The sequence below is a fragment of the Oxyura jamaicensis genome, chromosome 4 (assembly GCF_011077185.1).
Source record: "Oxyura jamaicensis isolate SHBP4307 breed ruddy duck chromosome 4, BPBGC_Ojam_1.0, whole genome shotgun sequence".
Classification (NCBI taxonomy): domain Eukaryota; kingdom Metazoa; phylum Chordata; class Aves; order Anseriformes; family Anatidae; genus Oxyura; species Oxyura jamaicensis.
In genome coordinates, this window is record NC_048896.1 from 32,612,837 (window position 1) to 32,625,709 (window position 12,873).

Genomic DNA, 12,873 nt, shown 5'->3' on the forward strand with positions numbered 1-12,873 from the left:
CCCCCCCCGCGGCCTCCCGCCGCCCTCCCCGCGGGGCCGGCCCCAGCCGCCGGCCCGGCAGCCGCCCGCCCGCAGGAGCCCGCTCCCTCCTTCCCCCGTTCCTCCTTTCCTCCCCGCCTCCCTCCCTCCTTCCCCGCAGCCCTCACGAAGGCTCCGCGGGCGGGGGCCGCTCGGGCCTTGCCTGGCTGGGCGGGGCGGGGCGGCTGCGGGGCGCTGCTGGCTGCGCGGCTGGCTGCGGACTGCCTGCCCGGCGGCGCACTTAGAGCCTCTTGTTTTCCGCAGCCCTACCCGCCACAGCAACTTGACCCGCCGCCCCTCGGGGCCCGCCCCCCGCCGCCGCCCATTGGCCGCCGCGCCGGTTCAAACTGCCTGCGGCCCCGCCCACTCGGGCCGGCCGCGCTCCCCATTGGCTCGCTGCGCCGTCGACGTCAGCGGCCGAGCGGCCGCCGGGGTAGGTGGCGCGCGAGGGGGTCGGTAGCCCGCATACTCGCTGGAACCGGTTGGGGTGAGGAGAGCGGCGGGGGGGCGGGGCTAGGCGCGCCGGGCGGCGATTGGGCGAGAGGGAAGGTTTAAAAAACCGCGGGGGCGCCCGCCATTGGCCGCCGGGCGCTGCGCGCCTCCTGATTGGGCGGAGCGGGATGCGGCAGCGTGGTTTAAAAATACAAAGGCGGCGGTGGCGGGGCGCACTGCGGGACGGGGCGCGGCGCCGCGCGGGTCGGGACGGGGCCGGGCTGCTGTCTCCCCGCCCTGCCCCGCTAGGCCTGGCCCGGCTGTGGGGAGCCGGGCTGCGGCCCTCGGCCCCGCTGTTCGGCCGGGAGCGCGCAGGCCGCCGAGAGAAGGCGTCGCCCGGTCCGTGCTGCCAAGGGGGGCGCCCGGGGGGGTGAGGCCTCGGCGCCTGTACGGCGGTTTGGTGCAGGACTGCGTGCGCTATGGGGGTTTTCCTGCCGGTGATTTTCCTCTGTCCTCCCCCAGTTCCCCCCGTAACGTCCCTTTAGACACACCCAACCCACGCTGTTTCCAACGGCCCTGCGTCTTCGAGCGCAGCCACGGCACAGCTTGTGCCTCTGCTCGCCGAGGGTGTTAGGGCCCCGGTGGAGCTGTAATCGCGTTAACCTAGTTCAGGGGCAGCGCTAATAGCCTCGAAAGGAGAGCGGCGAGAAGCCCTAAGCTCTCCGAGGGCAGTGACTCGTCGCAGGCATGGGATCGGTCAGTGGATCCGACCTGATCTCCAAAGTCCCTTCCGTTCTAGGTCTGCTCAGGTCCCGTTGAATGAAAGGCGTTTGTCGGGCCCGGCCCTCCGAGATCTTTTTTCTTCCTCCTGACAAAGGCATATTCGCACAGAGCAGCTTGCTAATATGGTAACAGACACCTCCTTCACCCCTTTTCCATGTGAAGCTTTATGTGCTTGCTTAAACTGCAGCCCTGACGGGCAGACTGTAAACTGGAAGAAATTGCTCAAAACCTTCTTTAAAGAAAGGGAGGTTGGAGGTGAATTGGCAGAGCTGTGCAGAGGTATGTATTTCCTTTGCAGATGTCAAAGCCTGTCAGAAGCCAGTTATCAAAACTCTTGTATCAACTAACTTCTGTGGCTATTCCTTTTGATAGCGTTTTACCCACAAACAAAGCTTACGCTTATCTTCTAAGATAAACATTTACACGGGATATTCTGTGCTCCAGCGTCAGATCTTTATTCCTGTAAACCAGTCCACTACCTCTCAGTAGTGAATTAATGTTCTCAGTTCTGTAGTACTGAGCTCTGTGGAGGCCCAGTCTCTTTGCAAGGAGTGCTTTTAATTCTTGATGTAGCTTTAGAAGTGTTTTTACTTTGTTACTTGGAAAGTGCTATTTTTTTTTAGTGAATTAAGCTGCCAGATGGTTACTCATTTACTTTGTGGTGAACCACCTGTATGTGACAGTTTCTTGCAGTGTGTTTTCTGGTTATTAAAGTAGTTTTGTAACGTGGTAGAATCTTAGAATGCTAATGTGTGCAGAATGAATCATAATACAGCCATTAGCATGTCTGATTTTAAAAACATTTTCTGTCCACTAGACTTTTCTGTATCACACCATTCAAACAAGAACAAAGTCGTACTACCTCCTGCATATTTTACAGCCACAGAAAAATGTAGATTAACTCCATCAAAATCAGTTTTACTTTTGTTTCCTCGCTAATGCAGGTGAAAGAAAAACAAAGTGCTCTACCAGCTTTCAGGAAACAGTTCTCTCAATAGCGGTGCTTCTAAAATAGTGTGTCACGATCTCTGGGAGCTTGTAAGTAAAAAGTAATCGTGATGGTTACAGGCACTAGAAATGATTTTTAATGGTTGAAACCAGATGAGAATATTGTGAATTTTACCCTTCTAAATTGGGTGTTCTATCTCAGTTCTTAAACAAAACAAAAATTATATTTTTTTAAATTATTCTTTCTTTTAACATCAGTGTAGCAAGTTCATGGAAAAACATTACTTTGGAACGGTCGTTGGAAATTATGGGATATAACTGCAGGGAGACTTCCTCTACTGCATCTTTTTTTTATTATCTACCCTAAGAAAATGATTGTGGAAAAGCAGGTAGAGTAAGAAAGCGTAATTACAGTTAAGGGGGAAAAAAAGGAGACCTGCCTGCCTTCCAAATGATCTAATCATGTGTTTTAAGGAAGTTGTTCAAAATTAGGTTCTTCATTCTTTTAAAATAGTCTTTTGCTAGATTCTCTTCTCTGAAAAAGAAAGCTTTTGTACAACTAAACATAAACTTGGAGGGTTACATCATGCTGTGTCATGCAGCATAGGGCAGCATAAGAAACCAAACAGTTGTAGTCTTTAACATCTGTCTGTCCTCCAACAAGGAAGGCAGTATTGAGAATTTTTCATGCTTGAATATGATACTGGAAGCTTTCTACAGCAGTGCTGATGCTGAAAGCCCCATGCAAGAAAGCTGATTTTTAAAAATTTGTCAGTTCCAAAACTTCATCTTTCTACCAGAATCCTCATACTCGGAAAAAGTATTTCTCTGTACGCCTAGCTCCACAATAAGCTGTCACTTTTTTTCATTATACCACACTGTTCCTTTTCAGACAAAACCACAAATTCTGTCTCAAGAGATTCAGTCACTGTTGCTTTTCTAAAGCAGTGATCTATGCAGTATTGACTTTGGTCAGTCCGTGTGGTTAATTTATTAACCACATGTGGATGACAGTTGTGGGGAAGAAGCATAAACTCCAGGACTTCAGGCTTACTTCTAGTTGAATAATTCAGCTCATGAAATGACTTAAGTTTTATAGCTCCCTGGTTTCAAGCCATTTTGTGTTTCTAATCTGCTCCACAATTGCAATTTTGGGTGCTATTGTTAACTTCACTTAATCTTCAGTAAACTGTGTGTGAGGAAAGATAAGCAATGTAGTGACTGGAAACAGGTTACGGAGCTGAGAAATTGTTTTAAAGAAAAGTATGTTATTGGCACCAAAAACAAGCAATTAGTGTTAATGTTTTACAACATACATCTCTTGTCTTCTGTGGCCAGTGTGTTCAGCTTTTCTGAATATGGTTCTTAATGTGAACAAAGCAAATGAATAAAGGAACGAATACCTCCCATTTGAATCTTAATTAAAACCTCAGTCAACAGATCCGTTGCATTTGGAACAGGTATGGTTCAGATGGGGGAGCTGCAAACTCCAGTTGCAGGACCTTAACTCAGACCAAACTTTTATTCTGATCCAAGTATGGTGACAACATCAGTTAGTTTTAATTCGTTCCGTTGGATAAAGTGACTCCCCAGAGACTCTGCTATTACCTGAATGCCTGTATTGAATATACGATAATGTAGCATTAATGGCAGTGAAATTGAAAAGTAATCGTTCTTGATTAATTGCAGTCTGCAACTGAAATGGTCCCCCTCTTAGGGACTTGAGAAATCACTGTTTACTGGATGAATAATGAAAGTGAGTTATAGCCACTCTCAGTTTTAACGTCACCTAACTTCACTAATAGCAGTGAAAGGTATTGAAAGAAAAAGTGAATTTAGCTTTAGAGCAGCATTTTTTTGGTATAGGAAATATATATTAAAATCTAAGACATGGAAAGCATTTTAATAAAGGTCACTGCTTTAAAACACCCTTTTTAATGTGAGTTACAAAGTGTACAGACAACAGCTCTGGTTTTGGGCCTATTCGATATGAGGGTCTCTTATACCAAATAGATGGTAACAGCTGCAGGATTAAAAGTAATATCTAGAACTACCTAAACTACTGCTTGCTTAACTTCAAAACAAAGCTCAGCTTGCTGTAGTGTTCCACTTATCAGCAGTTACTTTCTTTGTACTTTGACAAAAACATACGTAGCAGTGCAGCTGCCCAGAAGTTCTTAGAACTGGAGTTTCTGCCCATATCTTAAAGACTTATTTTTAAAGTAATATGTTAGAACTTTTCCCTTTTTTTCAGGTGTATAACATAGACACAATCTATATTTTATAAAAATGAAATTATTTACTGTCTAAACATTAGTTTTATTGTACATGCTATTGTAAAGCCTGCATAACCAGTTAAGCAGCTAGTAGGCAAACAGAGGCCTTGCTACACCAGGCTGTTTTAGTCTGAGTTCAGTAACTTGTTTTGACTTTGTGCTGTGTACCAAATATTTAAAACAAAGACAGCCTACATTAGACACTACCAGGGACAGCTGCAGAGCAGAGAGTGAAACTGAAGTGGTCATATGATAGGAAATAAACACAACAAATCACTCTTGGTACTAATGCAGATAATATTAGGAACGCCAGCTGTTCCTGATCACAATAATTGTTATACTTAACTGAACTTTTTTAGTCGTAATTTTATTCTAAATTTCATTTACTTTCTTATGTACAGATTAATACTCATATGACACTTTTCTCCTGTAGATCGTAATAGACCTTCTTATGTTTCGCTGTGTTGTTAATCCCTTGTTACAGATATGAGAAGAAAATAGTGATTTGCCCTTGTTCATCCATTAGATGGTTTCACAGGCAGTGCAGAGGGACTTTAAAATGTGATTAGTTGTAACTTACACTACTGAATTGGCTTAAATGGGTAAAAAAAAAAGAAAAAAATTGTTCCCTCTGCCTCCACCCCCAAAACTCTTCCAGCCGTCATAAGCAATGGTACTTTATCTGAATTGTATATGAGACTTACTCTTAATAAGTAAAATGTAATTATTATACAAATGTTGCATTATTTATAAAGTGGAGGACATAGTTCCAGGATATTTTTCCTTACATCAAGTAAGACAACGGGTTGGATTGTGCCTAGTCCTGAAGGTGTGACATCCAGGAAACAGTTTCGAAGAATCTGTAATCACACTCCAGCTCTTGAATAGTCTAAGTACTTGTGTGAGGCTAGCCACTGGTGCTTGTTGCTGCCAAAATGAAGCTTGTGGCAACTGACAATGACTTACAAATGTTGAAAATCCTACAGAATGGATCAGAATGTTTTGTTTATACCTTTTCCATTTGGGGGGATTATTTTCTTCTGCAGTCATGAGAACTAAAAACCTGAAAGCAAAGTGAACCTGACAGCAAAAGCTATTTCCTATGTAATTGCTGTTCTTAAATCTTTTACGAAAGAAAAAGAAAATGGTAAGTTGACAAAGCGGTGTACCACAGGCCACAAGAGAATGGGGGAATCTGTATTCTTCTGTTTCCCATGGCCAAAAGTGAAGTGGATTTGGCTGCAACCAGCGTGATTCCTAAGAACTGTAATGCTCATATGCATGGATGTTGTGTCCAGGTAGTAGAGGAACTTAAATGGGTCTCACGTTTTGGTCACACAAAGTACATGCTGGTATGAAAGTCACACTAGGTTTCATTTTTGACCCAGGGAGCGCAGCTGTGAGTCCGTCTCCATGAATTAATTTATTAGTTCAGGACAAGAATACTCTGTTAATGGGAGTCTCCCAATGGGATTTTACTTACCATGTTTTTCCTTCTATTTCAGAGGAGTATGAGCACAAGCAAATGGAGATAACTTTTGGATGAAACCACAGTGAAAGATGTGTTGCAGGAACACACGTCATTGACATCTGGCTTGGGGGAATAAAGTAGTCTGAAGTAAAGCCTCCCAAGTGTATGTGAGTTTCATTCTCCAGATATATTCTTATTGTGCTGTTGCTAATGTAGATGTTGCCATGGTAAAATCATTTTCTCCTCTCTGTTATTGCTGGCAAATAGTGCTGTCATGGGTCATGGAAATGATCACAGGATACACAGGTAATCTGTTGAAAAAAGAAATAAAATACCTAGGAAAATTTGAAATTGTTGATTCAATGATTAGTCTCATTTTTAGTCATGGATCCTATGTGATTTCCCATCAACTGATGATACAAAATTACCGTTTCGCTAGAAGACCCCTTTGTATACCCTACACTGTACCATTATGTTAAGTGTTTTACAATGACAAGAAAGGATATTTCAGAGCTTTTGTGCTACTAGAAAATGCATCTGCCTATAATAACAGTCAAAACCTAAAGCTTCTACTCAGCAGACCAACTCCTGTGGAAAAAGTGCTAAGGATGTTCAGTAATATATCCTTGGTTCTGCGATTAATCCTCATTATTTAGTATGATCATATGTGAGGTTAATTAGAAGTCCTCTGTAATTACTGGCAGGACTAAACCCCTACTACAAACAAAAAAGAAAGAGGGAAGAGTGCAGTTGTGCATTTGAAAAAAATAAACAAGGAAATTTTAAATGAAGTCGTTCTGTGTCAAAGAACAGCTTACTCAAAGCCATTGAGAAGTTAAATTGCAGCTCGAACCATGCCTTTTTTATTTTTTGTTTTTAATTAAATAAAAAATCCTTAAAATCTGTAAACTCAACTTCGGTGTAAACCTTTGAGATAATCCATTTTGATGCAAGACTTATTGCTGCTGGATCAGACATGCTCCAGTTCATTGGCTTGATTGTTTTGTGCAATTTTTATTGCTGTGTTTTATATTAATAATTAGAATTTATTTTTTTAATTATTGCAATGTGTACAAATATTAAAAGCATACAATCCCCATTCACTTCTTCCAGCAGTAAAAAAAAAAAAAAAGTACTTTGTAAAGTTATTAATTTTAGAATAGACTTTCATGATATAACTAGAAATATAGATAATCATGGAATAAAGAAGTTAAAGTTGTTTCAGAGGTAAAAGCTGTATTATTATTTTCCTAATTTTGACATAAATTATGATGAGAACATCTAGAATTCTGCTCCAATCACTTGTGGAGAAAGGTAAGGATCTTATAGTGCCTGTGGATAGCTGTAATAGCAGAATCAGGTCTCATCGTTTGTGTTTATAATGTTAATAAACATTAACAACCAAACACTTAGATAAAAAGCCATAATAACTGTTTAAGCATGATAATGTTGAACCTAAAGGGTGGGAGTCTATTTTCCTTTGCGTTCTTTGCTTTATAATATGTCCTTGACCTGATTTCAAACTTATCTTTACAACTGTAAAGGCTGGAAGCTTTATCGATACGAAAGCTGAGAAGCTGAGACTCTAACATTATCTTCCAAGATAGCTGAGATTTGGAGACCATTCAAGACAAAGCAGGAAAAGCACAATCTGGTGATTTCTAAGGAAGAAGTAATGCTTCTGATCAACTGCTATACATTGAATGATGGATGACAGTAAGTACTATAGAAATGTGGGAAATGCGGTGCCCTGCGTCTTTTGCAACTGCAATAATAAATTCTGCTCATTGGTCATGTTTTGTGAAAAATTTTGTAAAACATTGCATCAGATCTTTTCCTCATAATATTTCCCATTAAAGGATTTGTTTTCAAGCAATGCTAGCTAAACACAAGTCTCGTTCAAAACAGTCATTGTACTTCAGTTTGTTGGAGTGTCAGTCTGTATCTCTGACACAGAATGAGCTCTGCAGGAAGTCAGGGAAACAATTAAACCCCAAAGCCACATGTAATTTTGCTCATTTTATTTTCATAAAAGTATTTATTACTAGCACCAGACTCTAGTTTTTAATGACTTGAGACCAAATAATTATCCTCTAAAGAATTTCTAAACCATGCATTGTAGATTTAGGTGGATGAAGTGTTCACCTGCTCTCCAGGGGCACTTTGTGGCTGCTGTTAGCTTCAGCAAGAGTGAAGTCAGACCTAGAGATGCTTATAACTGTACTGCAGAGAGGAGGATGCTGCAACAGGCTACAGGGCCATGGAAGTTTCCCATTTTCCTTTCTGTAAAAAGAGCCCATATCAGAAGAAGACATGATGGTGTAAAGGAGCATTGTAGTTTCTAGAACCCTATGACAAAACTGCAAAAAATGTGTAATGTGAGTTAATCAAAACAAAATGCAATTGAAGACCATGTCAAATCTGAGTTTATGTAACCGAGAAATTGTTTCACAGAATGTAAGATGGTAGCAGAGCACACAGTGCTCTTTTTTGTAGTATCAAGAGAGCTGACTCAGCTTTTAATTTCTTTTCAAGGGATTAAAAATAACTCTTACAATACACAAGTGTTGATCTATTATTCATAGCTGAATTTTTTGTTGCATTACTAAACAAAATCTCTAGGGGTGATACATTTTTGTTATACATTCCTGATCGCTGCATTACATTTCAGAAAAGCACTAGTGCTGTTTTTGTTGGGCTTTTATTTCTGTGTGATTACAGTCAGTCATAATATGAAACAAAATGTTAATCAAAGTAGCCTGGATGGATAACTGATCAGTGACACTGTGACTTTGACACAGATGAATGTGCACTTTTAACTTGGCTGAATGGGGGCTTTTGAAAAGAAAGATTATTGAAACCCAATACATACCTCAGCACAAAGCTGAAGGTAGGCTCTGTGTTTGCTTTTGTGCAGCTGAAGTATCTTCCTTAAGCTGCATTTCCATATGCTTTACAAACAAAAAGTATGTGACATACTTCATTATTTAAGTCCCCCAGCAAACAATTCCTGGCACGTACATTCAACAAAGAACATCTTATTTTTTCTGTGCTGGCGTTTATATATTTTTGCATATGAAAACAAAGCCTTTTAATGGAAGTTCCTTTGATACCCAACTAATGTCTATTGCAAAAGTGAGTTGGTACAAACAGTTAAGGGGCATGTATTACAAATCTTTAAAGCTTTTACAGTACAGGGGCTTATCAGTTTTAATCCCATAACACCTGGATTATTCTTAAAATACAACATTTATTTTTGGAACCTATTTCCTACTTTAAGTCTAATAAAAGCACGTTACATAAACTGTTATACACCCTTAATTTCCATTTTACAAAGTGGAACACCTAAAAAGGAACATTAGCTTCCACTGGCTTACTCTAAGACCTGGAAATACCAGTTTTGCACCAATTTAGCTCTTTTGGCTAAAGGTATGATTTTCTCTCTTACCATCTCACTTGATTCTCATATGATAAGCTCTGTGTGCTAATACAGATTTTGTTGTACAATTAAGTATCCAAACAAAGTTACAGTATAACTAGTGTAAAACATGAAGTAAAGAAATTGTTTGTAGGTAAATCCAATTTCATCAAAAACATCAGGGGACATGGTGGAATTTGCAGAATATTTAAAGCACTTTACGGGGATCTATTTTGAATTGAAGCAGTTAACAGTCCAAAACAAAACGTATATGTGATGTGAAAAACTTATACCAACCACTTTCCCTATTACTCTGTTTGTTTGCTACCAGGATAATTTGAGGTGCAGTACACAAGTCTACTAAAGTACACTGAGACTTGAGGTGAATGGTACCTAATGGGGAAGGGAGTAGTCATGCCCAGTGAGCCTTATCACTGGGCTCATGAGAAGGTGTATATACAGTTACAAAACACATTTCCTTTCCAAGATTACTAACAATACGTTTACAGCGTGCTTGTAATATATCCAAGGTGATGTGGCCAATTATCATTCTTCCCTCTTGAATTACAAAACACAGCAGTCAGAAGCTGGCAGGAGCTGGGACATGTGGCATCTCAAACAGGCATAAGCTGCTCAGCTCCCACCTGCGCCTGAACCTCCTCAGAGCCAGGACCTGTCCCCGTGTCCTGCTGAGTTCAGAGCCTGTGAGATGGTGGGATTACTATGGCCCTCCATGTGATTCAGCCCATAAGTGCTGAATCTCATACCAAGAGTTACAGCTTTTGAACTTCCACTCTCTGTTTTAATTTTTGAGGTTTTACTCTAATTTGTATACTGTTGCAATACTGCATGTCTCGATATTTATTTAAAATCTCTCACTATATGTGCTCTAGTTATCTATACTATAGAGAGAATGCTTCTACTAAGCACTACTAGAGCTTAATGTTCAAAAAGTATAACTTTGGACAACACACAATCTAGCAGAATCCCTCTGCAACAACTTTTTTTTTTTCACAATGCCCAAGCTTTTTGCAGTTTTTGATCCCACATATGATACAAGATTAAAAGGGATGTGATTCCTCTAAGCAGGCATTCATACGGAAGGAGAAGATCCTTCCCTGTTCCTGCATCAGTCACACAGTCCTGCTCCTCCATTGGACCTTTCTATGTGCTGGGACACGGTCATGCAACTGAGCAGTAAAACAGATCGGGGTTAAACTTAACTGATTTTCTTTTGCTGGTCTAGCTGTAACCCAATCTAGTTCGTTGTGGAGCCTTCTAAATGCTTTTACAGATGCAAAGAAGGACAGGGCACAGGTGTGAAAATGAGCAGCTTACAGCAGAAGCAGAACTGTGTTTCTCAACCCCACTACAGTCTTATCGTGATCTAATCATGAAACTATGATACGATTCTTATTGAAATTCAGCTAATAAATTAACATATTGGTGAGCATGGCTGAGAAACAATCAGGCTTTTAGTCGCTCACAAACCATACAAGCAGGATCAGACAAATGTGTGTGTGATCCTTCTGTTTTATCAAATCATAGCATATGTAGATTGATGTATTTTATGCTCGCTGTAAGGTCAAAACCATCTGAAGAACTTAAATGAATCTCAAAAGACACAGTGTCAGATTCTAGAAATTGCTATTCGTGACCCAGATTTCCTCTGAAAAATTCCTGGAACTCACCCTTGGCCCCGTTTTCCCAGCATGTGCTTCCTATGTCCTTCTTTAGGTACATCCTCCCACTGTTGTGGTTTTTTTTTCCTTTTCTTTGTTTTGTTTTAATGTTAACATCATTACGATGTTTGAAATGGTCAAATCACGAGAAACCTTACAAGTGAGTTAAACGTCTGTTCTCTGAGATTATACAGTGGCAGAATGTGGAATTAAACCCAGATGCTTCGTTTAGTCTTCAGCCTGGTTGATAACAAAAGAGGGTTTGGTATTTTTTCCAGCCCTTATCCAATTCCTCCCGGTAATCACTGAAACATGCCTTTTGTGTAACTGTTGCCTGTTACTTTAAGCTCAGCCTAACTTCAGTTACTGTATCCTTCATTCAATTACAACTGTTGGGAGCGTCAGCGGGACCTGCCCTTACTCTCTAATACCGGGTTATGTAATCAGATTAAAAAGCCATCTGCAGCACAAACTGAAACTGCGGTATAATCATGTTCCCTGGCTCGCGCAGAACTTTGGCTTACACCGGATCTGCGTCTTCTCAAACCATTCACTGACCTCCCCGCTACTCTTCTGCTTCTTTCCGCGAGCCGAAAACGCGCCGTAACTGATACGGCCGAATGTTTCCGCGGTTCAATCACCGCGCTCCGCGTACCGGGTGCCGCTTCGGGCATCTCGGGGAACATTCGCCGCGGTTCCAAAGGGAGCGGAGCGGAGCCTCGCTGCTCGCTGCGCGCGCCGCGAATGGGAGCGGGTCAAAGTTTGCTGCTTCTGTCACCGCGCCGCCGCCAGCTGAACCGTTAAACGGCCTCGTGAAGGCTGCAGAGCGGGGATACTTTGGTCCGGGTTTTAGCTAGCGTTGTGCACGGCGAGGTCTGAGTTCACCGTCAGGGAAAGCGCTACGGAAATCTGAGGTGGTTTTGGCTGCCAGAGCCACCGCGACTGGACTTTTTGTAGTTCGAGCCGCCTTTATTAGCGGGGGGACCTTCTGAACGCCCAGGCTCGGAACTTGCCCCGCGCTGCCTTTGTCCTCGCAGACCCGTGCTGCGGGAGGCAGCGCCGGGACCACGCGTGCCCCAAGGCAGCCCTAACAAAGGCCTCCTCGCTCCGCGCTGCCCGGGGACCCAACGGGAGCCTCCGGGGGCGAGAAACCGAGCCGGGAGAAGCGCCGGGGGGCGCCGCCATCCCTCAGCCCCCGCCTTCCCGCCTCCAGCCCCCCGCGGCCTGCAACCGCCGCCCGCATTTCAAATCCCAACGGCCGCGCGGCCAGGGAGGAGCGACCCGCAGCAGCGGGGGAAGGGAGCGCGGCCTTTTAACAGCGGGGCCGAGCCGCCGCCGCCCCAGCACGGCGGGCCCGGCCTCCCGGCGGCGGGCAGAGGGGGGGAGCGCCCCGGGGGAGGGAGGGCGGGCCTCGGCCAGCGCGCTCGGCGCCTCGGCAAAATGGCCGGCCCCCCGTCCCGCCGCGGGGCACGCCGGGAGTTGTAGTTTCCCCGCCCGTAACCGCGCGGCGGGGGCGCGGGCGGCGGGACTGCGTTTCCCGTGGCGCCCCGCGCGGCGGAGGGCGGCGCGCGGCGGCGGGCAGGTTGCTGTTGTTACATAGGAAACAGCTGAAGAGTCCCCACATGACGGAGGGGGAAGGAGGAAGTGGGGCGACCCGCGGGGCGACGCCGACGCTCCGGTAGCCGCGGGGGGCTTCGGCGCTCGGGCGGCACCGGCCGGGAACGGGAGCGGGGGAACGGGAGCGCCCCGCCGCGGGGCTGGCGCCGGGCATGAACGGCTTCGCCCCCGAGGAGGTGACCCCGCGGGGGGCCGACCCCGCCGCCGCCGCCGCCGCCCCGCTGGGCA

The 12,873-nt window shown here is 44.2% G+C and overlaps 2 protein-coding genes and 2 long non-coding RNA genes across 6 annotated transcripts in view; 2 read left to right on the plus strand and 2 right to left on the minus strand.

Annotated features, from left to right (window-relative positions):
- The window catches only part of HMGB2 (high mobility group box 2), a 2,654-nt gene extending 2,342 nt beyond the window's left edge, over window positions 1-312 (minus strand). Inside the window, exon 1 of the mRNA XM_035324227.1 lies at window positions 182-312. The gene's annotated coding sequence lies outside the window, so the exon portion shown is untranslated. The remainder of the gene's footprint in view (window positions 1-181) is intronic.
- A 33-nt stretch (window positions 313-345) lies between these two features.
- On the plus strand, window positions 346-6,080 carry LOC118165868. 3 transcript variants are annotated; one of them, XR_004750272.1, is made up of 3 exons: window positions 2,285-3,641; window positions 3,871-3,937; window positions 5,963-6,080. It is a non-coding gene; the product is annotated as an uncharacterized LOC118165868 (long non-coding RNA). The 3 variants fall into 3 exon arrangements; XR_004750271.1 differs by lacking the exons at window positions 2,285-3,641; window positions 3,871-3,937 and adding an exon at window positions 346-451; XR_004750270.1 differs by having other exon boundaries at window positions 2,285-3,937.
- LOC118165867 lies at window positions 5,484-11,725 on the minus strand. The gene is made up of 2 exons (XR_004750269.1): window positions 11,038-11,725; window positions 5,484-6,239 (listed from the first exon to the last, which is right to left on the minus strand). It is a non-coding gene; the product is annotated as an uncharacterized LOC118165867 (long non-coding RNA).
- Window positions 11,726-12,595: 870 nt separating this feature from the next.
- The window catches only part of SAP30 (Sin3A associated protein 30), a 6,840-nt gene continuing 6,562 nt past the window's right edge, over window positions 12,596-12,873 (plus strand). The window contains exon 1 of the mRNA XM_035324320.1: window positions 12,596-12,870. Within this exon, the coding sequence (XP_035180211.1) occupies window positions 12,798-12,870 (73 nt within the window). The 5' untranslated portion in view covers window positions 12,596-12,797. The remainder of the gene's footprint in view (window positions 12,871-12,873) is intronic.